The 27,322-nt window shown below is 44.4% G+C and overlaps 1 protein-coding gene across 2 annotated transcripts in view; it reads left to right on the plus strand.

The window, feature by feature from the left end:
• ADCY1 (adenylate cyclase 1) overlaps positions 1-27,322 on the plus strand; it is a 525,405-nt gene that overhangs the window by 67,834 nt on the left and 430,249 nt on the right. For both annotated transcript variants that reach the window (XM_073630633.1, XM_073630634.1), the window contains exon 2: positions 23,267-23,416. In XM_073630633.1, the coding sequence (XP_073486734.1) occupies positions 23,267-23,416 (150 nt within the window). The remainder of the gene's footprint in view (positions 1-23,266; positions 23,417-27,322) is intronic.

The raw sequence follows: 27,322 nt of genomic DNA on the forward strand, positions 1-27,322 counted from the left end.
TGTCACACGACTTTGCAGTCCCAAGTCACAGGACAAGTCGCACAAGTGTGAAAGGGGCTTTAACTAGCGTTAAAAGCAGATTTCATTATTATAATACCCACAAATGACCTTAAAGACTAGGAAAGTAGTAACAGCTTTTATTCTGTAGAAGAGTTTACATTGTAACCAATTAAGTGATTAGTTTCCAACAACAACCGAGAAAAGTAAACGTTACTGAAATTCAAAAATTCTTTATACAAGTTTATGCTTTCTAGTCAGATATTTAAATTCTCATAAATATACTAATTCACGCTTTACTTAGACTTTAATTCTAAAAAATGTAAGTAATAATACTTGGCTTCAGATTTAAGAAAAGCATGCATTCTTACTTATGTCTACATGTTTTTAATGAATTTTAGTGAATGTTTTTTCCTTTTCTCATCATGTCATCCTAATGTATTTGTGAATACCCTTTGACTCCTCAACATAAATGTTAGAATATATAATACATGTCTTTTAAAATTCATTATTCTTCATTGTTTGTTGAGGTACACTACACTTGTAGATTAATGACATGTATATACTTATGCCTACAAGAAATTTTGAACGCTACGTTGAAAAATGAAAGGTGCCTGCTTTCTCAGTGACTTTACCCCAACAACTTCAAAGCAGCTGAATTTAGTTTAGTATCCTTAGGAGGTAGCTAGCTCTGCTGTATCAATACTTTGCTAGTGGATTTTCTTCAGTTAAGCAGCTGTTGATTTTTAATTTTTTTTTGCTCGATATGTGACATTTGGGTTGTCTCTCAAGCCTATTAGGTGTGGTGGTGCCAGGCTGATGCTCCTACCTGATTCTTTGCAACCTGGGCCTGGCCTGCATTTCCATTGCAAAGCAACTAAGATGATGTCTTCTCTCTTTCTATTCATCAGAGGGAACCACGCTCTGCAACCTGTCTTGGCGTCATCTCCTCCCTCTACATTGGCTGGCAGTGCTGCACCTCTCTCTGTGGCATCCCATTTTCTATGTTCCTATCCCTCTAGCCTGATTGGCTGTGACACTCTATTTGAGTATCACAAACCCAGGGCTCTGGGCTTGTGATAGCGTCTGCTTAGTTCCTACCTGTTGTGCCCATACCTACTGTTACCTGTCATTGAATACCTCATTGCTGACCCCTGCCTTGTATTCTGGCTATTTTGGATTGCCGCCTGCCGACCTCAGAGCATTTACTGAATCACGTTGTCCTCTACCTGCCCTGATCTTGGAGCTGTTTACTCAATTACGCCTGCTCACTACCTGCCTTAACCTATTGAATTGTTAACTGGATTAGGCTTACTCACTGCTTGCCCTGACCTTGGACTGTCTCTGGATTCCACTGCCAGTTACTGTCTCTTGTCGTATCAGCCTCAATACTATAGGTGCCCTTTCTTGCTACATTGTTTAGTCCTGGTGGAATCTGGCACTATAACATTGTGTTCTAAGACCCAGAGGCAACCAAGTATCCGTAGGCCCATTTGCATTAGGGGAACTGAAGCTGCTAATGTTGGAAGAAACACTCACCAGCTATAGTTTCTGACCTAAGCACTGGGCCGAGCGTCATATTTGTCAGCTATAGTTCTTGACCTAGATATCAGACTGAGCATTACAGGTGTCTTTCCCAATACACTGGAAATTGAGCATTCCACTATGACAGCTCTGTAATTGACTCGCTGTAGTGTAATTTCTCAACATACTTACATAGTTACACAGTTAGGTTGAAAAAAGACACCAGTCCATCTAGTTTAACCAAAAAAAAAAAAAAACCCACACAAATAGAAAACCTCCATATATACTATGATATACCCACAGTGGATCCAGAGGAAGCCAAAATATATTTAAAAAATTTCTTCCTGATCAGATATTCCCTGGATCAACTACCCCTATTGTTATTATCTCTAAAAATTAATATTCAGTTATATTTTGTGCATTTAGGTATGCATCTTGGTATTGATGTTTGTGTTGTATAACACCCTATGATTTTCTAAGCTTCAAAATCTCTCAAACAAAATCTTGAGATGGGTTGCCCCAAGATTTTGCATATTAAGGCTCCAAGGTTCCATTTACACTTGTCGCAGTTTCTAACCAATCTCAAGCCCCCCCCGGCAGTAGATCGCTTTTCAGATGAAACAAGGAGGTAAAGCTGTGGGCAGGGCCGCTGATGAGGGGGGACCACCAGCCCTCCCGTACCAGGCCTGGATCTGACATCTCAGCAGGGGGGGCCCGGAGGTAGAGCAGGTGGAGACTCCCAAATCCTGTCCACCGATAAATTAAACCCCCAGCTATGCAGCTATTTGGAAAACAAATGTCTCTGGGCCCCAGGTGTTCAGTGGGGCCCGGGGAGACAGAGAGCAGACTATTTCTTCACTTTCAGGTATGGGTGGATTAATCCGTTGCAGCATGCTACACAGTTGAAGCCCGGCATCTTCAATATGAATACACCACGGCTGGCCGGGATTAATCCGCCTATACCCGAAAGTGAAGAAATAGTCCACTTACTGTCCCTCAGCCCCCACTGAACACAGGGGGCCCGGAGACGTTTTTTTTTTTCTAAATAGCTGCACAGCGGGGGATTAATTTATTGGTGGACAGGGTTTGGGAGTCTCCCCCTGCTCTACCTCCGGGCCCCCCAGTTCTCTCCAGCCCTAGTTGCCCAGCTCGGTAGTGCCCAGAAGGGAGAGGACCAGATGTACCAGCAGTGCACAGCTGGTCCCAAGCTCCCAGCTCCAGGAGCAACAACCTGCAGGACAAGCACTGTACCCAGGCCCCAGGTAGAAGAAGCTCTCCAGACCAGGTACGGGGGGGAGCGGGGACTAACAATGCTGCATTTGAACTCTTGGGAAATACAAAGCATGTTTGGAGTGACACATTTGAGGGGCATTGCTGTAGATTAGGCTACACTAGTGTTGCCCTCTAAAAAGTAAACCACAGTGGATCACTTTTCAGAGGGTGTTTGACAGGTGGTAAGGAAGCATTATATTGCCTCCTCGCCATCTGATTTAATCCCTAAAAGCCTTGCACCACCTCGTTGCAACTGTGTTTGTTGTACATGGTTGTGAGGCGTCCCCATTCAATGGAGTGGAGATGCATTTGGCAACTGAACGTGATTGGGGGGGATAGTTTTGTATACCCCATTTGCTGCCTTTGCCATTACTCCCTCCTAACTACTGCACTCTGTATATTAAGCACTTCAGCCCTGGAAGGATTTGCCCCTTTATGAACGGGCCATTTTTTGCGTTACGGCACTGCGTTGTTTTAACTGACAATTGCGCAGTTGTGGAACGTTGTACCCAAACAAAATTGACATCTTTTTTTTTCCAAAATAGAGCTTTCTTTTGGTGGTATTCGATCACCTTTGCGGTTTTTATTTTTTGCGCTAAAAACAAAAAAAGACCGACAATATTGAAAAAAAAAAAACATTTTTTTAAAACATTTCTGCTGTAATACATATCCAAAAAAATATGTATCATCAGTTTAAGCCGATATGTTCTTCTACATATTTTTGGTAAAAAAAATTGCAATAGGCGTATATTGATTATTTTGCGCAAAAGCTATTGTGTCTGCAAATTATGGGATAGATTTATGAACTTTTATTTTATTTTTTTTAAAAATTGTTTTTACTGGTAATGGCAGCGATCTGCGATTTTTAGCTGGATTGCACTTTTGGGGACCAGTGACATTATTACATTGATCGGTGCTATAAAAATGCTCAAGGGGTTAAGTGTGTTCCCTGGGTGTGTTCTAACTGTAGGGGGGATGGGCTACCAGGAACATGACAGCGATCACTGGGAACAGAAGATCTGACATGTCATCTGGCAGAACGGGGAATCATCTTGTTTACATAGGCAGTTCCCCGTTCTGCCTCTGTACACCGCGATCACCGGCACACACCCGCGGCCCACCTGCTATCTTCTGTGCAAAGACCAACGTACACCCATGGCGGTTTGCACAGGAGAGCCGACCTGCTGCAGTATAATGACGGCAGCTGGTCGGTAAGCGGTTAAACACTCCTGACCCCTGCACTATGTACGTACCACTGACTCCTGCAAACTGTACAGTACATACTCCTGAAACTACACTGTGTAAGTTACATAGTCCTGATGCCTGCACTCTGTATATTACATATTCTTGACCTCCTGCATTTTGTAAATTATATACACCTGATTCCTGCTCTCCCACTGTTAGGGCAGTTTTGCCACATCCTACTTTCTCCAAGGCACACAGTCCACGGTGCCTCCTTTTTCTCTGCTTGCTGCCTGTGGGCTATGGGAAGCGGTGGTCAGCCCCACGCACTGTCAGGTGGGGGGGGGGGGCTGTCAAGTAGGCTGTCCGGGGCCCCATGATTTCTAACAGCAGACTTGGCTGTGTGGGTTTTCTTTATTACCCAACACCAGTTTTGTATTGCATGACCACACCACAACTGCGAGCCAGGTGTTTGGCTTGTGGTTGCAGCACAGCCCCAATCACTTCAATGGTGGTGCCACCTGTCAAACACAACATGTAGTGTTGGAATTGCAGCACCACAATTCAAAGAATCACAACCGCAGCAATGTGTACCTACCCAAGCACCATGGCCACTTCTAGGTAGGGCGGCCGGGAGGGCACATAAACCACCTGGTTTTACCATCTCTTGACCACCCTTGTAAGCTGTGGCTGAGTAAAGGTTGAGGAACTCTGGTCTGTCCCATTACGTAGCAGAAATGAGAAAATGATTGTGTTCATTTTGTATAGGTTGTAACATTTTATCTATAGTAAATTTTAGCATACTGTATTACAAAACATTAGCTACACAAAGGTTTGGGCTACAATGTCAGCATGCTGTACCTAAACGGTGTCGCTTAATATCCATGATAAAAATGAATATGGGAGCAGTTTGGATTAAAAGCATGCTGTGCTCATCATTGGGTAATCAGTTTAATGTTTTTTTTTTTTTTTTTTCTTTCCAGGGTGATACTAGTATCGCGTTCAGTAAAATAACTCCGATGATTTATTTCTTTTTTGTTTGCTACAAATATGTCTTTGAATTTCCTCTCAGGGTATTTACAAAATATCTATATTTAGATTTCCTGCATGATTAGGAAGCTGAGAAAGCAGGGATTTTTGTCTTGAATAGAAAGACCGTTTCCATGGTATTTCTCTTTCCAGCCTGGAATTGTGTTATACTATTCTGTGTTGTTAAAGGGGATCATCACCAAAACAAGGAAAATGCATCATTTCATGTTAAGGTGATATACCATTTGCCCTTTAACATTTACACTGTAGTAAAGATAATCTATATTTATTCTTTTGATCCCCATCATGTGAGAGCTGTTCAGCCATCTTTTTTTCTTTTCATTAGGTGTTTGTTTTTTGGCACGGAGTGTGCATTCACCTGACCGGAGCGTATTCCTACGTGATTTTAAAGTGTTTTTTATCCAGCCTTTTTTTTAAGCTTTTTGCAAGTGTTTTTTACCATTCTTTCCAGCGTCAGGCGTTTTGTTTCCTGGGCTAGGCAAATGGAGGAGAGCAGTTTTATAGGCGAAGAGAGGTTCTTCAGGTGCAGAAGCACGTGTGTTTTGTATTAACGGGCCCACCCATTGAAGTCTGTGGGGGCAAAATGCCTGAATACGCAAAAAAAAAAAAAAAAAAGCTCATGTACTTTTTTTAATGTAGAGTGTAGGGTGACTGAGTATACAAGCGTGAACAGGAACAGTTAAGCCTTGTACACACAATTGGATTTTCCAATGGGAATTGTGTGTTGACAGACTGTTGGCCTAAAATCCAATCGTTTGTACGATCCATTGGACAATTGTTGTCGGATTTTTCCGCAGACAAATGTTGGATGGCAGGCTTATAAATTTACCGCAGACAACGGTCTGCTGTCAGATTTTCCAATCATGTGTACACAAGTCCGTCAGACAAAAGTCCAAAATACAACCAGTCGCAAGGCTTCACTTCCTGATTCCCTTACTGAACATGGCGGTGCCTCCACCGGGAGCTGAGGGTTTGGATCGGCCTCGGGGGAGGACATCGCGGGAGCCCTGGACAAGTAAGTGTCTTATTTTAAAAGTCAGCAGCTGCAGTGTTTGTAGCTGCTGACTTTTAATTTTTTTTTTTTCGGCAGAACTCCGCTTTAAAAAGGAGCTCCAGTCTCCCCCCAAAAATTAAAAGTCAGCAGCTACAAATACTGTAGTTACTGGCTTTTAAGGACACTTATCTGTCCAGGGATCCAGCAATGTCCTCACCTGAGGCGATCCTTCAATCGACTTTGGTTCCAGGCACCAGCATCTTAACTAAGGGAAACCGGCAGTGGGGAACTTCCGCTCAGATCGACTTTATGGATTGTTTATGGATTTTTTTATTATTTGCACATATGTTTTAAATCACATATTTTTTATTTTTCACTTGATTGTATGATTATTACAGTGCTCGGAATCAATGCTCATCAAACACAATATTAGCAGAAGGTGCCCAAAGGGTGGCGCTAAAGATCTGAAAAGCCACATAGTATGTCACTACGTTCGTGTTTGTTTGCCGACAATTGTGTGCCGTTTGTATGCAAGACAAGTTCATGGCCAATGCCCTTCGGACAAAAGTCTGACGCTTTTGTCTGCGGAAAATCTGATCAAGTGTACGAGGCTTTAGAATGGGATTCTGCATGTTGAGTGAAGTCAGGTATAGGGAAACAAGCTGAAAACGCTCAAGAGTGAATAGGGATTAAAACCATTACAGTAAGACCACTCTGGTGTTAATGAATTAATTATGATTGTCAGCCTTATTCAATAAAGATAAAAAATTGGAAACAAGTCACGCAAAAGTGTCACCATACAAATAACTGTGTCACAATCTAACAAGACAATATATATAATCTGTGATAACTACACTCACGGTATATCCACATATATAATATATATACCTTAAGAATAAATATTGTGTTGCGCTATTATTAGAAAGTTTATAAGATCATTGTAATAATCATACAATCAAGTGAAAAGTAAAAAATATGTAATTTAAAACATATGTGCAAATAATAAAAAAATCCATAAACAATCCATAAAGTCGATCTGAGCGGAAGTCCCCCACTGCCGGTTTCCCTTAGTTAAGATGCTGGTGCCTGGAACCAAAGTCGATTGATCGCCTCGGGTGAGGACATTGCTGGATCCCTGGACAGATAAGTGTCCTTACATTAAAAGCCAGTAACTACAGTATTTGTAGCTGCTGACTTTTAATTTTTGGGGGGGGACTAGAGCTCCTTTTTAAAGCGGAGTTCTGCTGAAAAAAAAAAAAAATTAAAAGTCAGCAGCTACAAACACTGCAGCTGCTGACTTTTAAAATAGGACACTTACTTGTCCAGGGCTCCCGCGATGTCCTCCCCCGAGGCCGATCCAAACCCTCAGCTCCCGGTGGAGGCGCCGCCATCTTCAGTAAGGGAATCAGGAAGTGAAGCCTTGCGACTTCACAGCCTGGTTCCCTATTGTGCATGCGCGAGTCACGCTGCGTGTCCTGACTGGTCCCTGTTGTCTTAGGGGATCTGTGTGTCTCCCAGAAGACAGCAGGGGGGGGGACGGAGGAGGGGCCAGACATGGCGTAGATCGCTGCAGATTCTGCGGTGATCTATTGCCGGAAGTTGGAGCAAATACCTGGATTAGACAGGTATCTGCTCCCCCCTTTAAGGTGCCAAATGTGACACCGGAGGGGGGGGGGGGAACATGATAAGCGGAAGTTCCGTTTTTGGGTGGAACTCCGCTTTAAGCATTGCTACAGTGGCAGGGAAACCAAGCAGCAAGAAAAAGTGTACCATCATGCTGAAAACATAGGCGTGCGCAGCCTATTGCATTAGGGTGTGCACCCGAAAGCTCAAGCACACAAACATATATATATATTGTCAAAAGTATTGGGACGCCGGCCTTTACACGCACATGAACTTTAATGCCGTCTTAGTCCATAGGGTTCAATATTGAGTTGGCCCACCCTTTGCAGCTATAAAAGCTTCAACTCTTCTAGGAAAGCTGTCCACAAGGTTTAGGAGTGTGTCTATGGGAATGTTTGACCATTCTTCCAGAAGGGCATTTGTGAGGTCAGGCGCTGATGTTGGACGAGAAGGCCTGGCTCGCAGTCTCCACTCGAATTCATCCCAAAGGTGTTCTATCGGGTTGAGGTCAGGACTCTTTGCAGGTCAGTCAAGTTCCTCCACCCCAAACTCGCTCATCCATGTCTTTATGGACCTTGCTTTCTGCACTGGTCCAAATCATTTGATGGAGGGGGGATTATGGTGTGGAGTTGTTTTTCAGGGGTTGGGCTTGGCCCCTTAGTTCCAGTGAAGGGAACTCTTAAGGCGTCAGCATACCAAGACATTTTGGACAATTTCATGCTCTCAACTTTGAGGGAACAGTTTGGGGATGACCCCTTCCAACATGACTGCGCACCAGTGCACAAAGCAAGGTCCATAAAGACATGGACTTAGCAGGGGTGGTGGGAAATTAACTTCAAGTGCAATAATTCACATTATAACTGTAACTAAAACATATACAATTAAGTGTAACACTCTAAAAAAGAAAAAATCCAAAGTGCTATAATGGTGTGAACCTTCCAACTAAAAAGTTGTTGCACTCGAAGGTAATTTGTATTGCAATTATCTGTAGAGGGGTTTCCACCATCCCTGCTAAGGCAGCACTGATGGGCACTGATAGGCAGCACGAATGGGCACTAATAGGCTGCACTGATTGGCAGCGTTGATGGGCACTAATTGGTAGCACTGATGTGCACTGATAGGTGGCACTGATAGGCAACACTGATTGGCACTAATGGGCACTGATTGGCACTGATAGGTGGCACTGATGGGCACAGATATGCATCACTGATGGGCTCTTATTGGTAGCACTTATGGGCACTGATAGGCTCTGATTCACAGCACTGATTGGCAGCACTGATGGACACTGATTGGCACTGATGGGCACTGATAGGCTGCACTGATAGGCAGCACTGATGGGCACTGACTGGCAGCACTGATGGGCACTGGTAGGTGGCACTGATAGGCAGCACTGATGGGCACTAATTGTCAGCACTGATTGGCACTGATAGGCAGCACTGATGGGCATTAATTGTCAGCACTGATTGGCACTGATAGGCTGCACTGATGGGCACTGATATGCAGCACTGATGGGCACTGATATGCAGCACTGATGGGCACTGATATGCAGCACTGATGTGCACTGATTGGCAGCACTGATGGACAGCACTTATGGGCACTGATTGGCACTGATAGGCAGCACCGATGGGCACTAATTGTCAGCACTGATTGGCACTGATAGGCAGCACTGATGGGCACTAATTGTCAGCACTGATGGGCACTGATAGGCTGCACTGATGGGCACTGATATGCAGCACTGATGGGCACTGATATGCAGCACTGATGGGCACTGATTGGCAGCACTGATGGGCAGCACTTATTGGCACTGATTGGCACTGATAGGCAGCACCGATGGGCACTGATATGCAGCACTGATAGGCAGCATTGGTTGGCACTGATAGGCAGCATTGGTTGGCACTGATAGGCAGCACTGTTTTGCACTGATAGGCAGCACTGGTTGGCACTGATAGGCAGAATTGGTTGGCACTGATAAGCAGCACTGGCACAGATAGGCAGTACTGGTTGGCACTGATAGGCAGCATTGGTTGGCACTGATGAGCAGCACTGGCACTGATAGGCAGCATTGGTTGGCACTGATAGGCAGCACTGGTTTGCACTGATAGGCAGCACTGGTTTGCAATGGTTGGCACTGATAGGCAGAATTGGTTGGCACTGATAAGCAGCACTGGCACGGATAGGCAGTACTGGTTGGCACTGATTGGCAGAATTAGTTGGCACTGATTGGCAGCATTGGTTGGCACTGTTTGGAAGCACTGATGGGCACTGACTGGCAGCACTGATGAGCACTGATTGGCACTGATAGGCAGCACTGATGGGCACTGATAGGCAGCACTGATGGGCACTGATATGCAGCACTGATGGGCACTGATTGGCAGCACTGATGGGCAGCACTTATGGGCACTGATAGGCAGAACTGATAGGCAGCATTGGTTGGCACTGATTGACAGCATTGGTTGGCACTGATTGACAGCATTGGTTGGCACTGATTGACAGCATTGGTTGGCACTGATAGGCAGCATTGGTTGGCACTGATAGGCAGCATTGGTTGGCACTGATAGGCAGCACTGGTTTGCACTGATAGGCAGCACTGGTTGGCACTGATAGGCAGAATTGGTTGGCACTGATAAGCAGCACTGGCACAGATAGGCAGTACTGGTTGGCATTGATAGGCAACATTGGTTGTCACTGATAAGCAGCACTGGCACTGATAGGCAGCATTGGTTGGCACTGATAAGCAGCACTGGCACTGATAGGCAGCATTGGTTGGCACTGATAGGCGGCACTGGTTTGCACTGATAGGCAGCACTGGTTTACAATGGTTGGCACTAATAGGCAGAATTGGTTGGCACTGATAAGCAGCACTGACACAGATAGGCAGTACTGGTTGGCACTGATAGGCAGCATTGGTTGGCACTGATTGGCAGCATTGGTTGGCACTGATAGACAGCATTGGTTGGCACTGATTGGCAGCATTGGTTGGCACTGATTGGCAGCATTGGTTTGCACTGATTGGCAGCATTGGTTTGCACTGATTGGCAGCATTGGTTGGCACCGATAGGCAGCATTGGTTGGCACTGATTGACATCATTGGTTGGCACTGATAGGTAGCATTGGGTGGCACAGAGAGAGGGGGAGTTTCACATTCAGGAGATCGTGAGAATTGCCAGAGCTGTTCAGTGTATAAAACTGTCAGATAATGACACTGCATGCAGGGAGAGACACCAGCTGTTAAAAGTCAGCGGTGATGCTGGTGGTGGGCAGGACTGAACAGCCTGGTTCCCTACTGTGCATGCGCGAGTCACGCTGCGTGTCCTGACTGGTCCCTGTTGTCTTAGGGGATCTGTGTGTCTCCCAGAAGACAGCAGGGGGGGGACGGAGGAGGGGCCAGATATGGCGTAGATCGCTGCAGATTCTGCGGTGATCTATTGCCGGAAGTTGGAGCAAATACCTGGATTAGACAGGTATCTGCTCCCCCCTTTAAGGTGCCAAATGTGACACCGGAGGGGGGGGGAACATGATAAGCGGAAGTTCCGTTTTTGGGTGGAACTCCGCTTTAAGCATTGCTACAGTGGCAGGGAAACCAAGCAGCAAGAAAAAGTGTACCATCATGCTGAAAACATAGGCGTGCGCAGCTTATTGCATTAGGGTGTGCACCCGAAAGCTCAAGCACACAAACATATATATATATTGTCAAAAGTATTGGGACGCCGGCCTTTACACGCACATGAACTTTAATGCCGTCTTAGTCCATAGGGTTCAATATTGAGTTGGCCCACCCTTTGCAGCTATAAAAGCTTCAACTCTTCTAGGAAAGCTGTCCACAAGGTTTAGGAGTGTGTCTATGGGAATGTTTGACCATTCTTCCAGAATCCTGATAGGCAGCATTGGTTGGCACTGATTGGCAGCATTGGTTGGCACTGATAGACAGCATTGGTTGGCACTGATTGGCAGCATTGGTTGGCACTGATTGGCAGCATTGGTTTGCACTGATTGGCAGCATTGGTTTGCACTGATTGGCAGCATTGGTTGGCACCGATAGGCAGCATTGGTTGGCACTGATTGACATCATTGGTTGGCACTGATAGGTAGCATTGGGTGGCACAGAGAGAGGGGGAGTTTCACATTCAGGAGATCGTGAGAATTGCCAGAGCTGTTCAGTGTATAAAACTGTCAGATAATGACACTGCATGCAGGGAGAGACACCAGCTGTTAAAAGTCAGCGGTGATGCTGGTGGTGGGCAGGACTGAACAGTTACCAAACACCAGCCAATAGGATGGGTCTGGGCGGGCTGCTACATTTCTCTGGCTCCGCCCCCTCTCTGAAGCAGCCCAATCATTGGCTGGTGTTGGAGCTTGATCCCGCCCAACCCCGACATCGTGGCTGAGTTGTGATGACTTACAACTCAGCCGCAAAGTCGGGAGTGGGCGGGACCAAGCGCTATAAACACCAGCCAATGTTTGAGCTGCTTCAGAGAGGGGGCGGGGCCACATAAATGTAGCGGCCCGCCCAGACCCCATCCCATTGGCTGGTATTTGATGGCCGTTCTGTCCCGCCCACCCCCGACATCACCCCGACATTTTGACAGCTGGTGTCTCTCCCTGCATGCAGTGTCATTATCTGACAGTTTCATACACTGAACAGCTCTGGCAATTCTCACAATCTGCTGCCTGTGAAACTGTTTCACAGGCAGCGCAGGCCACACACTCTCTTGGATGCAGCATTTTGGGGCAAATCTCTGGACACAGCACGGGGTGATTAGGGTGTGCCCAGGCACACCCGGCACACCCCGTGCACACGCCTATGGCTGAAAATATTTGAGATACAATCTTTGCTCTAAAAGTATTTTCTCTATGTGTGTATTGTCTAAAAAACGTTAAATGTCAGAATATAACATGCAGCCTTCTGTAGATCTGAGATTTCTTGTAAAAGAAATGTGTAAAATGTAAAATTCTCCTTTCTGTAGTGAGTTTTATATTACTTTCACACTCTCTGGAGCTGGTGACAGTCTAGTGCTTTGAATACTCCTTTGTAAGCTAGACTACATAGCAGGGAACTACATACAGTATGAATACATCTTCTAATGCTGGTCATACACAATAACAATAAGTAATTGGTTGATCCATCATATATTTTAATTGTTTCCAGTCTTTATCCAATGAATATACCGTAATTGTTGAACACCACTAAAAAGCTCAAATTGAATACATACAAGGGCTGATCATTCATTTTTGATGAAAATGGTAGTTTATTGATTGAGGTCAAGTATCCATTTATTGCAAATAAGTAATTAAAAATACTTTTTCTTTGTCAAGACAGATTTATTGTTTCTTGTTAAACTGGCATAAGAGACTTAGCTAACCTTGGTAAGTTTACATAACAAGAAAAGCACAAAAAATAATGCTTTATTGGTGTGTGACAAAAGAGGTGGGAAATTTAGGACTTCTCATGGGGACTAACACAGGAGAAATAAAAGGAAATCCTAGAAAAATCAAACTCAATTTGTTTTACACAAAAATGTAAATGTACACAGTCACCGTCACTTTGCCCATTCAGGGTAAAGTAAAAGTGTTTACGCATAGACCCTTTCCCACAGGCATGTATACTTAACTGTCCACACTTCCTTGCCACTTCTGTGCTGCAGCACTTCTTATATCTAATGGACTAATGTCGGAATTTGGACAAGGGTACTTGCTCATGTTAACATGTTAAGGTCTGATGAGTAGCTGCTAAGGCCCAAGCACTGTCACATAGGGGAGGTTGCATGCTCCTCATACCCAGAAGCCCTGCACAATTAACAAGGACTAGGTGCGGGTAGGTGGTGAGGGAAAGTAGCTTGGTTAGTTTACAGGGGGGTTGGCCTATGTGCAGACACTGCCACTTTGCTCTAAATGGAGTAAACAGGGTTCAGACTGCAGAAAGCCTAGGGATACTTTGGCTTTAACAGGTGAAGAGACACAGAGGGGGTTATTTACTAAAGGCAAGTGCACTTTCAAGTGCAGTTGCTGTAGATCCGAGGGGGACATGCAAGGAAAATAAAAAACAGCATTTCTTTATCGTACATCATGGGACACAGAGCCTAAGTAATAACTTAATGGGTACATCTCAGTTTTTCTGCCAGTGTCTAGAATCACAAGTTTTGGTATCCTTAGAAATCCAGCGCCTGTGTTTACACAGATCTGTGCTGTGATTGGCCACAGACGATCTGCGGGTATACAGCCAAAATCATTGACTGTAACCTGCTGACAAACTTGTGCTGTGTCCAATCACAGCACAGGTCAGCAGGGGGCATGCGCATGCGTGCCTCTAAACCAGGTACATTATGGTGCCTGGCTGTGTCGCCCGCTGGCAGTAAATGTACTGTTTACAGGCGACAGGTGGTTAAAGCGGACCTTCAGTCATTGTTTTCAACTTTGCATCTATTAAATCTTCTGCCCTTGTTGTTTTAACTTTGGATAGTAAAACATTTTTTTCTGCCAGTAAATATCTTATACAGCCCACTTCCTTTTTCTTGTCTGGTCATTAGCCTAGCCTTATGACATCATGCACAGCTCTCTCTTACTCTTGTAAGAGTTTGCCAGGAAGGGATGAGGGATAAGTCATAAGAGGGCCAATGAGAGCTGCAGAGCTGGAGGTGTGCCTCTGTGTGTCTGTGTGAATCCAGAAAGTGAACAGGCAGCAGCTTCAGCTGCCCACAGTTAATATGGCTGCAGACAGACTCAGTGGAGGGATATTTCTGCAGCATTTTTGGCAAGTAGAGAATCGGAGTATATATAAAATAATATGCAAAGTAGTTGGAGGGAAGCTTCAGAATGGCAAAGATTTTTTTTATTACAAATTATGTGAGCAAACTCAAACTGAATAGCTTGTTTTACAAGGTGAGGGTTCATATACACTTTAAGGTATAACATTTTTAAATGTATACTTTTATCATGTTAAATTATACTTTTATTAAGGTGTAATTTATTTTTATTTATTTTTTAACCAATAATCTGTTTTTCAGATTTGTACTGTAGTTTTACTTCTATACATAGTATAGCCATCATTATGAATGCACAGAACCCTGAATCAGCCAGTTCTAATCCTGGCATTTGACATGTTCGGTGAAAATAGATTAGAAATATATCATAATTGCATAGATTATCTCTTCTAAAGTGATTGATTCTGTTTGATCCCTTCAGCATGAAGCGGGAGCCTGTCAGAATGGGTGTTCAGTAGCTCCCTGAGCTGAGCTGCCCATGTTTTCCCCGTTTGTCATAAATTCTGCACACATAACTGAATGTGTGCTACTAACGAAAACACTTTTGTCAAATTAATTTTACTTGGTTAAATTGTCCAACCTTGTTAGATGTGTATGCATTTCACTTGTCAAAACGGTTCAGCAGCTCAAGTTGTTTGCACACTACTCATTTTATAAAGGACAGAGATATTGCTTTGTTACTTCTTTCAATAACTGCAAATTGTAAGAAATATAAACGCATAGCAAGTCCATGTATTTCTGTACAACTCTTGATCACAATAATATTGTATTGTATTGTATTTAATATTGTCTAAGGAAAAGTCATACATCTTGCAAAGTGTATATGTCTAGACACAAAACAAAGGCTAGGAGGGCTATCGTGAAATATCTAAAAATATGTGCAGACTTGTGGCAAGGCCATGCCTTTAGGTGGGAATTTTACATGATGCAATATTATAGGGAGTTTTCAAACTGACTGCATTTTTTTTTAAGACCCCTTTCACACTGAGGCAGTTTTCAAGCGTTTTAGCGCTAAAAAATACGCCTGTAAAGTACTTTCACACGCCTGTGAGTACTTTCACACTGGGGCGGGGTGCGCTTGCAGGATGGAAAAGTCCTGCAAGCCGCATCTTTGGGATGGTGTTGGAGCGCTGTATACACCACTCCCACACCGCCCCTGCCCATTGGAATGAATGGGTACCGCTTCCGAAACACCTGAAAAGCGATTCGGAAGCGCCGCATCATGGGCGCTTTGAACCCCTTCTTGGGGGTTCAAAGCGCCCCGCTACCACCCAAAAAAGCAACGGCAAAATAATAGCGGTGGAGCGCGACTAAAACAAGCGCTGCTTTACCGCTAATGCCAGAACCGCTGCAGTGTGAAAGTAACCTTAATGTTGTAAATTGTAATGCCATAAAATCACCAACATGCTGCCAGATGAGCTTAAAGGGGTTGTAAAGGTTCGTGTTTTTTCACCTTAATGCATCCTATGCATTAAGGTGAAAAAACACCTGGCAGTCACTAGCCCCCTAGCCCCCTCCTTTTACTTACCTGAACCCCTTCATTCAGTCAGCGGGGATGCGCTGTCTTTCTCTCCATGGGCTCCCAGCTCTTGATTGGATAGATTGATAGCAGCTCAGCCATTTGCTCCAGTTGCTGTCAAATCCAATGACGTGGGTGCCAGGGGGTGGGGCTGAATCCGGCATTCTGTGTCTATAGATGCAAATGCTGGACTCGGGGGTGTGCCCGCAAGGCAACCCCCCCCCTCCGGGGAAGCGATTCTACGAGATGGTTATCAGATGTGGGGAGGAGCCACGAGAGACACTGGGGGACCCCAGAAGCTGAGGTTCGGGGCCACTCTGCAAAACAAGCTGCACAGTGGAGGTAAGTATAACATGTTTGTTATTTAAAAAAAAAAGGCCTTTACAGTCACTTTAAACAGAATTATGGACCTACAATATACTGTAAATGCCATCGGACCTGGAGACACTCTAGCTCAAAATTGCGTAAACAAAATACTATTACTGTACATAATGTAATTGAACATTTTTATAAAAGTAATTTCTAGTAGCTACAAAATCACTCTCTTTAGCACTTTTGTTTCTAGAAAAATTGCAGTGCTTTTAAAGTGGGGAAAAAAGGCTTTTATACCAAAAAATGTTGCTTCCCCTCTCCTCCTACTTATCCGGCCTAACCTGTATAAAGAAGATCTGTATATGTACAGAACCTATTTTTATATTTTTTTTGATCCTGCAGCTCTGGCTTGACAACGGCTGGAAATTCCATGACCTCAGCCATAGTGGTTTATTTACTAAAGCTTGAGAGTGCAAAATCAGGCTCACTTCTGTGTACAAACCAATCGGCTTCTAACCTCAGCTTGTTCAATTAAAGCGGAGTTCCACACAAAAATGGAACTTCCGCTTTTTGGAACCCTCCCCCCCTCCGGTGTCACATTTGGCACCTTTCAGGGGGGAGGGGGGTGCAGATACCTGTCTAAGACAGGTATTTGCACCCACTTCCGGCATAGACTCCCATGGGAGTCTATGCCTCTTCCTGTCCCTCCACGCTGGCTCCTGGGAAACACACAGCTCCCAGGAGAGAGCGGGGACCAGTTACGATGTGCAGCGCGACTCGCGCATGCGCAGTAGGGAATGGGAACTGAAGCCGCAACGCTTCACTTCCTGATTCCCTCACCCAGGATGGCGACGGCAGCTGCCGAGAACCGAGCGGGTTCTCGGCGTCGCCTGCCGACATCGCTGGACCCTGGGACAGGTAAGTGGCCATGTATTAAAAGTCAGCAGCTGCAGTATTTGTAGCTGCTGGCTTTTAATATTTTTTTTTTTAGGTTGATGTAGGTGGACCCCCGCTTTAAGCTTTGGCCATAAAAATTGGAAGCTGATTGGTTTCTATGGAGAAGTGAGCCTGATTTTGCACTCTTCAGCTTTAGTAAATAAATCCCATAGGCTCCTATGGCCCAGCCGTTGTCAGCGCTCCCTCCTCTCGTTTGCAGCAGACGCTCACTGACAAAGGGAAGCCAGAGGTGCAGCATCACATGACTGGAACAGAGCGGATTAAAAATAGGTAATAAGTACACGCACAGGGACAGGGTGGGAGCAGCCAGGTGGAGGGGAGGACAGGGTAGATGCAGCCAGGTGGAGTGGAGGACAGGGTGGTAGCAGCCAGGTGGAGGGGAGGACAGGGTAGATGCAGCCAGGTGGAGGGGAGGACAGGGTGGGAGCAGCCAGGTAGAGGGGAGGACAGGGTAGATGCAGCCAGGTCGCTCCCCCCACCTGGAGGTAAGTTCTTACCTTGGAGGATAATAATAGAATCACTGGCTCCCTCCACCCGACAGCCTCATGGTCCCTCTTCTCCTCTCTTCCTCTTCCCCCTCCCGCTCGGCACGCTGGGGGCTGCAGTCCTCTCAGGGAATCATCCTGGGGCCCGCTGGTATCCGAGACTACATGTCCCATAATCCTCTAGCTGCTAGTTTCCCAGCCTTTGAGCCCTGAATGTAGCCAATAGGAGGGCATTGCCAGGTCAAGGAGGAGAATAAGGCGTGGAAATCCCCCCCACAGCTGTGGCTCTGCCTGTGTCACTCCCTTCACAGAGCCTGTCAGTTTTGGCGCCGCTGCCCTGTGTCAACAACGGTTGATGGGGGGTTGGCATCAGCACAGCCTGCTCACTATTTTCTTGGAGGGGGGAGCAATTGACCCATTGTCCCTCTCTGGATCGGCCCCTGTTTGGGGTCCACCGCTCCTTCTCTTCAACTGCCCGCATTGCAAGTCACTTCACTTCAGGCCTATGGTAGCACACAGTAAACGTGTCTCTAGTGTTTACAGTGTGTTTACAGCATGCTTGACAAGCATTTATCAATTATTGAGATGGGGAAAAAAAACACTTCTCCGCAAAATCACTTGGAGAGTGTCTAAGGTGTCTTTTAAAATGCACCTTATATGCTTAAAGGGTAACTTCACTTTCGTAGGGAAAAAAAATAGCAAAGAAAGAAAAAATAATATAGCGTTTACAATTGTGACACAAGTCATATTGTAATTGAGTGTTATTAAAAATTACCTTTCCTTTTTAATCTGCAGCCCCTGTAAATTTCTAAAAATGCAATGCAATATGGCTACCTGATGTTGTTCTGTACACATAATGTGTACTGAACAACCCCAAGAAACATCATTTCCTGCTTGTGTAATTGGCTCACTGATTTTCCCAGAAGTCTGCATTAAGATACAAGTCAGATTTCAGGCATCCCCTGGAACAAAAATATACTTCCAATAGGGAAAACACCTAAAGGATGCAGGCCCAGCAGCTTTCCTCATTGGTTCCCTGCAGGTGCAGCAGCTGACTGATAATTATGAAACCATTCCTATTAGATACATTTTCCCACATGGGCACAGAGAAACACAGAGGGATTTCTTCAGAATAACAAAAGGTAGGAATCTGCAACAAAGGTTGTTATAATTCTTGCAATGTACATATATCACACAGGGGGGAATGTTTTTTTTCTCAACAACAGTGGAGTTACGCTTTAATGGGTTTAACTAGGGTTGCACCGATACCACTTTTTTTAAGACCAAATACAAGTACCGATACTTTTTTTCTAAGTACTTGCCGATACTGAGAACAGATACTTTATTTTAATGTCATGTGACATGCAGCACTGATGGGGACTGATAAGGTGTGGACTGTGTCAGTAGTTTTTTATTTTATTATTTTTTTTTTTTTTTACAATTTTATTTTTTACAATTTTTATTTTTTCTTTTTTTTACAATTCATATTTTTTTATTTTTTTTTTACAATGCTTTTTTTTGGGTGGAGGGGGTACAGTGTCAGTGTTTTTTTTTTTTTTATTATTTTTACAATTTTATTTTAAGTATTTATTACTATTTTCCTCTTTTTTTTTTTATCAGCCTTGTTGGTGGGCTTTGGTGGGATATCAGGGGTCTAAATAGACCCCTGACATCTCCCCTTTGAGACAGAGAAAGGGACGGACTAAGGACACTGATTCCCTAGTCCCTTTCTCTGTAACCTCAGCTGCACTAAAGATGAATGGACAGGAGACAGCGGCACTGTGGGGGCCATTGCAAGCACTGATCTCCCTGTATAGATTTCAATAAAGCAGCTGAAAACCGCAGGAGGGAGAGGAGGAGAAGCTGCTGTCAGCTTCCTTGTTGAAATCTGTACAGGGAGATCGGTGCTTGTAACGGGCCCCCACTGCCGCATCGATCATCCCCTGACTGCCCAGGTATTGAATTAGGCATTGGAGCATTTGCACGAGTACAAGTACTCATGCAAATTACCGGTATCGGTGCAACCCTAGGTTTAACCCATCAAAAATTCATAGGTTCGCGCTAGTGTCAGCGTTAGATTTTTTTGCAAGTGTGAACTTAGGTTATACTCTTTTATAATTGCTTTAATTGAAACCTAAAATCTCAGCTTTGAAATGTTGAAATGTGACATAATTGCAGCAGGGATTTCTGAGGTAATTGGTTAGGAAAATGAAGATTGCTAATCTAGATGCCTCTCACTTTGCCCAAACCAGGGACAAATGCTATGCAGCTGTGCAATAGAGAAGCCCTAAATAGAACTTGAAAAGAGACTCAGTATCCCTTCCTCAGGATCGTTTTTCCACAGAATGACTTTCTACATCCACAAAGGAAAAGGAGGGCAGGCTACAAATCTTGTTTACCACTTTAGGACCGGAGCGTGTGTCCTGTGTACTGGAGCTTCTTCATTATCCTGATAGTCTAATCAAGTACTAATTGGCATAACCCATGCCACTTCAGCTCTCTTCTAACGTCTCCAACAATTAGAACACACCGCCATTATTCCTTTAGAACATGATAGACAAGCCTATCTCTGCCTTTTTAAAATGGAGGAACCCTTGAAATAACTTTCCTGTCTCAGGAAACACCTGCTAATAATTACTATATATACAGCTCTTTGTACATTAGTGTGGTGGTCAGTGGGAAGAATTCTCCTTATATTGTTGGCCAGTGGGAAGTTTGTCCCTTACATTGGTGGTCAGTGTGAATAATGTCCCTTATGTTGGTGGTCAGTGGGAAGAATGTCTCTTACATTGGTGTTTGGTGTAGGTGGATATCTGAAACATAAGTATGGTAGGACTGGGGTATGGTGTATTTTTCCCCAGAGAAAGGCATTGTTATGCCGCGTACACACGATTGGATTTTCCGACAACAAAACCGTGGATTTTTGTTTGAAGGATGTTGACTCAAACTTGTCTTGCATACACACGGTCACACAAATGTTGGCCAAAAATCACGAACGTGAGAACGCAGTGACGTACAAGAAAAAGGAAGTTCAATAGCCAGTGCGGCTCCTTCTGCTTGATTCAGAGCATGCGTGAACTTTTGTGCGACGGACTTGTATACACTTTCTGTTTTTGTTGGTGGAAAATTTGAGAACCTGCTATCAAACATTTGTTGACGGAAATTCCGACAGCAAATGTTCGATGGAGCATACACACGGTCGGACTTTCCGACAACAAGCTCACATGGAACATTTCCCGTCGGAAAATCCGACAGTGTGTACGCGGCATTAGTCTACTCAGTTGACATATTGGGGCTGCTACTTTTCTGATGCGACAACGTCATTTCAGCGGGAGCAAACTTGAGTAGGTGTAAAAGAGCTCCCAGTAACAGATGATATTCACACTTGATGTTTTGTTTCAGTGCTTTATTGATGATGGTAGAGGTAAAAGATGTAGCCAACGCATTTTGGGGGGAACATCCTCCCCTTCTTTAGGGCTAGTAAGCAAGCAAATGGAAAATATTCAATATTAGATGATTATGGAAAAAAGAAACCCTTAAAAAAATACCTCCACTCTATATCTAAATGTATCTAAAACTACATAAGACTACGCAAGACTTTTTAAATATGTATAGAAATCATGGAAAAGTGCTAAAAGTTATATATAACAAATCGTGAAAAGAGCTAAAACTCAAAGGTAATAGTAATCACGATCCTAATAGAAACGCTAACAACAACAATAATAAAAACAATCATAACAATGAAAAAATTAAGAATAAATATAAAAATAAAACAAAAAAAAATATGATCATTAATAAACAATAATAAAATTAGCATCAGTGACAATAATATCTAATAATGGCGATTTGTAACAATAATTCTAAAAATTGGGCGAACGGTTAGGTCTCAAGAAATACAATTTCCACTTGTGCTTAGTGTTACCAAAAACAAAGACCCTGCATTCATTATATCTGGTCTCCTACAGTACACGGAAATGCACTTATTTTTCTCACTAATGTGAACCTAGCCTAAAGGGTGGTTTGTTATGGAAGGTACACTCCAGTATCTGAACATACACCAGCTAAACTGTGGTGTGCCTAAAATACAATTTTTTTGAGCTACAGTCAAAGGGAAGAGTGCTTCAAATGGAAAACTTACAGGCATCAATGAAATACTGCTAATATGGCATTGCTTACCTTGCATACATCATGTTTTATAACTTCCTAAAGCACAAGGTTGTTATCAACAATGACAACAATATGTAGTGGATAGATGAGGGCTAAAGTGGCTGATGGGTTTTTCTAATGCTTTTTTTAATGTGTTTCAGAAAAAGTCTTGTATCCTTCATCAGGAGAGCATGGCAACATGTTCGAAACACAAATGGTATGTACTCTACACATTACTACGATTTCCTGATGAAACACGTTGAAATGAAAAAATCAGAAAACTCATTAGCTGTTTCAGCCCACATCTTTCCACCATACATGATTGTGTTCTTTCCACATCTTGTTTGCTGTTCTGCACATCTGCGTATCACAGCCAATTACAAGATGAGTTTTACCATACTAGCAGTATTCAACTGATACCTGTAAGTCTACGCTTAGATGTTCTTTAACCTTTGTTCATACTGTTGCCTTTATGTTAGGATTGGGTTATGCAGCTTATACAGATCTAAAAAAGACCACTTGCAAAGCTACTTCTTCCAAGACAATACTCAAGCGCTACCTTGCCAAATGTGAGGTACTTCTGCAGCATTGACTGTACTGTTTTTGCGTCTACCTAAGTGCTGTTATAATTTTTGAATGCACATGGCATGCAGAAATAAAACCACATTAATTGTGCATGTCCGTTAATGTTAGCTGTGCGCATTCTGCGGTGCACCTCAAAGGAATAGGATGCATAAAACCAACATTATGTGGATGTTTAATACCCATGCCAAACTGAGACACATTAAAGTGGTTGTATGCCCTTACAAAACTAAACAAAAACGTGTAAGGCAAAGGCATAATGAGCTAGTATGCTCAATATAGAATACTTGCCTTAGAACGAAGCGCCCGTACCACCTCCCGGTCACCGCTGTGGGAGCTTACCTGTTCCCTCGGCATTTCTTCCGGGTTCGCGGCTCCAGCGCTGGGAGTGGCCGGAGCCGCAATTACGTCACTCCCACACATGCATGGGAGTCCTGCGTTACGGCAAGGAGCTCTGAATTTCCGGCACGATCTGCCAGACCTTCAGAGTGCATGCGCAGCTGACATCAGTGGCTGCATGCAGGGCGAATATCTCCTAAACCGTGCAGGTTTAGGAGATATTCATTTTACCTACAGGTAAGCCTTATTATAGGCTTACCTGTAGGTAAAAATCACAAAGCAGAGGTTACAACCACTTTAATTATCAGTGTGAGATCAGGTTGATAGTTTCATGGATCACGATCTTGAGTGGGACTATATAAGGGGGCTGTCCAACTGCACCCTCATGGTTTATTTATCTCTTTGTCGTTTATTTTCTGTAGTGATTTTTAAAGTGTGTAGTCAGCAAAATTTCCTGGTTACAAAATATAACAGCATATCTTGTAATACCTATGACTAATAATAGCTTTTTTTTTTTCTTTTACAGCTTGTGGCCAATGCTATTCTTTTTGTCAGTGTGAATTTGTCTGGAGTCTTCGTGCGGATTTTGACAGAAAGGGCCCAGAGAAAAGCATTCCTTCAGGCCAGAAACTGCATTGAGGACAGACTAAGGCTAGAGGACGAAAATGAAAAACAGGTCAATTAAAAATTTCTTTCAGCTTGTGTAGTATTACGCATTAGTGTTGAAGTTTTTATGGTTTGTTTCACTTATACAGTAATTATATTTGTGTGTGTGTGTGTGTTTGATAGATGTATATTTATTAATATGTACTGTATTTCAAAAGATTAAGTACACAAGTGAAATTGCTATTCATATAGGATATGTTAGAAGGCTGGCCTCCGGCCAACCTGGACTTGTAGGAGGAGTCTGGAGGGGTATATATCCCTCCTCTTCTGGTAGGTCCCGCGTTGGCTCGTATTCCTGGTTCCATGGTTACAGCCGACAAGCATCTTTCATGAGTCATCGTTTCTCCCGCACATCACTGGGCTGCAGGTATCCTTGGGGGTGCAATCATCAGGTGGGGGGGGGGGGGGGGGGCACCCGCATCTGGCCAGGTGGCTGAGCTCACAGAGGTACTTGTTTCATTTTATTGCATCCCCGATTCAAACGGCTGGGGGGCCGCCAGGGGGTCAATGGGCGGGGGAGCCCTCGTTGTGCATTGCCATGTAAACAGCCGGGGGTGGGGGGAGGTGCATCTGGACATATAGGGGTTCTGTTGCAGGGGGGGGTTTATACCAGGTGGGTCAGATATCATTGGGAGGGGGTGGCTGCGGATCCAAGCATGCTAAGCATCGGCAGCAAGGGATTGGGCTATCATCTGCTGGGGAGGTGGGTTCATCATCATATCAATGGGGTTTATGCAGGGCATATACACAGTTGCCACCATAGTTGTCTGGAAGTGCAAGATTAATAGTGCTGGGGGGAACCATCTGTCTGTCTGTCATGCTGTCTGTCATATTATTTGTCATTGTCTGTCGTGTTGTCTGGTATGCTGTCTGTCATGCTGTTCATTTCTATGGGGGTTCATTTCTGTTTCTGCGGGCTAGTCTTCGGGGGTCTTGTGTCACCATCAGGGTTGAGGGGGGCGGTGGCAAGTTCAGCTTGCTAAGTATGGTAATCTCATAGGCTGCTTTTTATACAGCCGTGGTAGTGGATATAGGGGCTCGGGCTGCATGGATCCATTGCCCCGGGGGGGGTCCCCATTGTTCTGCACCTCGCCGTGTTGGCTGACGGGTTGGTTTCTCAGCCATGCTCGTCAGGCATTTCATGGTGCTCCGTCATTTGAGTATACGGTACTGTATGTCATTCGGTATTTTTCTATCTGCATTAATTTATGTTCATGGTACCTGATGTTCGGTTGCTTCACTGCATGTACATGTGATTCTATTTCAGTTGGATTTCAGTGTTTCATGCGGAGTCGGCAAGGTGCATGTGTATGCCTCTTCTTTCACGGGTTTCAGTTAGATTCAGTTACATTTCAGGATCTGTCATGTCTACAGATCCATACAGGCTGAGGTTTCGTTTTTAAGTGATTGGGCCACAATCTTCTCGCCTGTATACCACACGTCATACGATGCACTCTCATCCATTATGTTCATATCTACCCACCACGGTCTGTAGGTATCGTAGCCCTGAGTGTTCGTTTTTAATTGCCTGTCTTTGAGCTGTAGATTTCTCGGGCTCACTCATTCCATACACCTTAGGTTGGATTGGTCACTTGTCTCATTTCACGCGCTGTTGTTCTGTCACCACTACACTCACACATTTGTACTTAGTAAGGCATGTAGGGGTGTTCTTGGTGCTACGGTTTGTTTCGTTCTTATTTTCTAAGTTTGTTTTTTCTTAGATATCATTATGTCACATGTGTCGGAGAGTGACTAATTCGTGTTCATCCCACCAACCCCTCGTAGGGGTTCGGAGCACGGCAGCTCACCATCATTAAGAAGTTGGACTATACCTGGGCTTGTTGTGGAGCTTCGTCACAAGGGTATTCCTTTCCCAGCTACAGCTAGGAAAGCTGAACTCTTTAGATTATTGTTTCCAACTCCATTTCAACCACTACTATCTACCAGCACGGAACACGCTTCATTGCACAACTCATTGACGCAGATACATGTGATGTTAAATACACTCTCTACCTCCATTCTGCAGTTGCAGGATAGGATGGAGGTGATTGAAGACCGCTCAGCTAGTGCTGTGGTATCAGCCAGTGCTGGGGTGTCAGCTGCACCCCCAGCTCCTGCTCTTCCAAGTCCGGCTGCAGGTAATGTCATAGCTTTACCTTCGGCAGAGCCTTCACCATTGGCAGTATTGCCTTCCGTGTCCCCGGCCCATTTCATCCCTGCCAATATCAAGAAGGATATTTTGGAAGGGAAGGACATCAACTTGGCCTTGCTGCTAATAGCGGTCCAAGATGTTGCTGAAAACAAGTCATTTTCTTGTGGGGAGGTGTCAGTGGTGCTCAAAACCAAAGATCCCAGGCTTAGTCATAAACTCAGTGTGTCGGAATTTGTACTGGCATTAGGCATTTTCAGAGACATTGTCTGTTCGGTCAGTTCGGGTAGGAGGGAAGAATTTGACCTAGACCTTCACAAGGTGGTGGACTTGGCGCACAAGTACGGTGGTTTAATTTTTTATGATTATAATCAGTCCTTTGCCGCAAAAGTGGTGGCCACTTGGGTTCAGTTCCAGGTGGTGACATGTTGGGGTAATATTGATATGGAGCTGTTTTGCAGGCATTTTGCCAACCAGAAATCTCCTGTATGTGCCAACTGCCAGTCATCAGCACATACCACAGCCTGGTGTCCAAATTGTGAGTCCTCTAGTCAGATGGGGACCTCCAAGCAGGCGGCCGGTGGTTCTTCTGGACGTTCAGGTCAGGTGGATAAAACGGGTAGACCCATCCATTATCTGGGTAAAGTTCAGCTATGCAATAACTACAATTACACAGGTTGCAACTACAACCAATGCAGGCTGTTGCACGTTTGCTCTAATTGCTTTAGAGCTCGCCCTAAGTCCGCCTGTCTTGTCAAGTCTTTCAGTGCTTCATGACTATGCCATGTCAATATCTCCTTGCTAGGGGATTACCTGGAAAACCACCCATCCCCAGCATTCTGACAGTTTTTGCTGGAGGGTTTTTCAACAGGCTTTCACGCTGGCCTCATCACTCTTCCAACCGAATATTTTGCATGTAATACTTTGATGTCGGTGGAGAGTTCCCCTGCTATTGTCGATCAGTTACTGCAGGCAGAACTGTCCAAGGGGTTCCTGATTGGTCCTTTTCTTTCATCACCATTTTGTATGTAGAGGGTTAGCCCCATTGGGGTGGTCTGTGGAAAATTTTCCAATAAATATTGCTTGATTTGTCCATGCCTCATTCATCTCTCATTCCTAGCCTTAATTCTCTTATCCCCTTCAGTTTTCGCTGAAGTATTCATCAGTGGATTTGGCTATCCAGCATATTTTACAGTTAGGCAGGGGTGCTTGGCTTTCCAACGCTGATATTACTGATGCTTTCAAGCTGCTTCCTAATTAGTCCTGCTCTCTCGCAATGGCATGGCATCAAGTGGCGCGGTCAGTATTTCGCCACTAGGTTAACTTTTGGGTCGAAAAGCAGTCCTCACCTGTTTGACACCTTTGCCTAGACTCTTCATTGGATTTCGGGTAATTGCAGGGGTTGTCAGAGGATAATTCATTATCTTAATGGCTTCCTGCTGTTGGAACACCTCGGTGAGGCGCCCAGGGATCTGCAGGTGCTTACAGGACTGATTTCAGAGTTAAATGTCCCTTTAGCTGCACATAAGATGGAAGGTCCAACCAAAGTTATCACATTTTTATGGTGATCACTCTTGATTCCAATCTCATGGTTGCAAGAATGCCCTTGGAGAAGTTGGGCCGGATACGCCAGACCATTTATCTGTTTGTCCGATCCCCAGTTTGTTCCAAGGGGGTCTTGCAGTCTCTTTTGGGGATGCTAAATCACAGCATGAGAATCATTCCTCAGGGTAGGGCATTTGTTTCTAGATTGCTGGCCCTCCTTCC

This window comes from Aquarana catesbeiana, linkage group LG05, assembly GCF_042186555.1.
Source record: "Aquarana catesbeiana isolate 2022-GZ linkage group LG05, ASM4218655v1, whole genome shotgun sequence".
Classification (NCBI taxonomy): domain Eukaryota; kingdom Metazoa; phylum Chordata; class Amphibia; order Anura; family Ranidae; genus Aquarana; species Aquarana catesbeiana.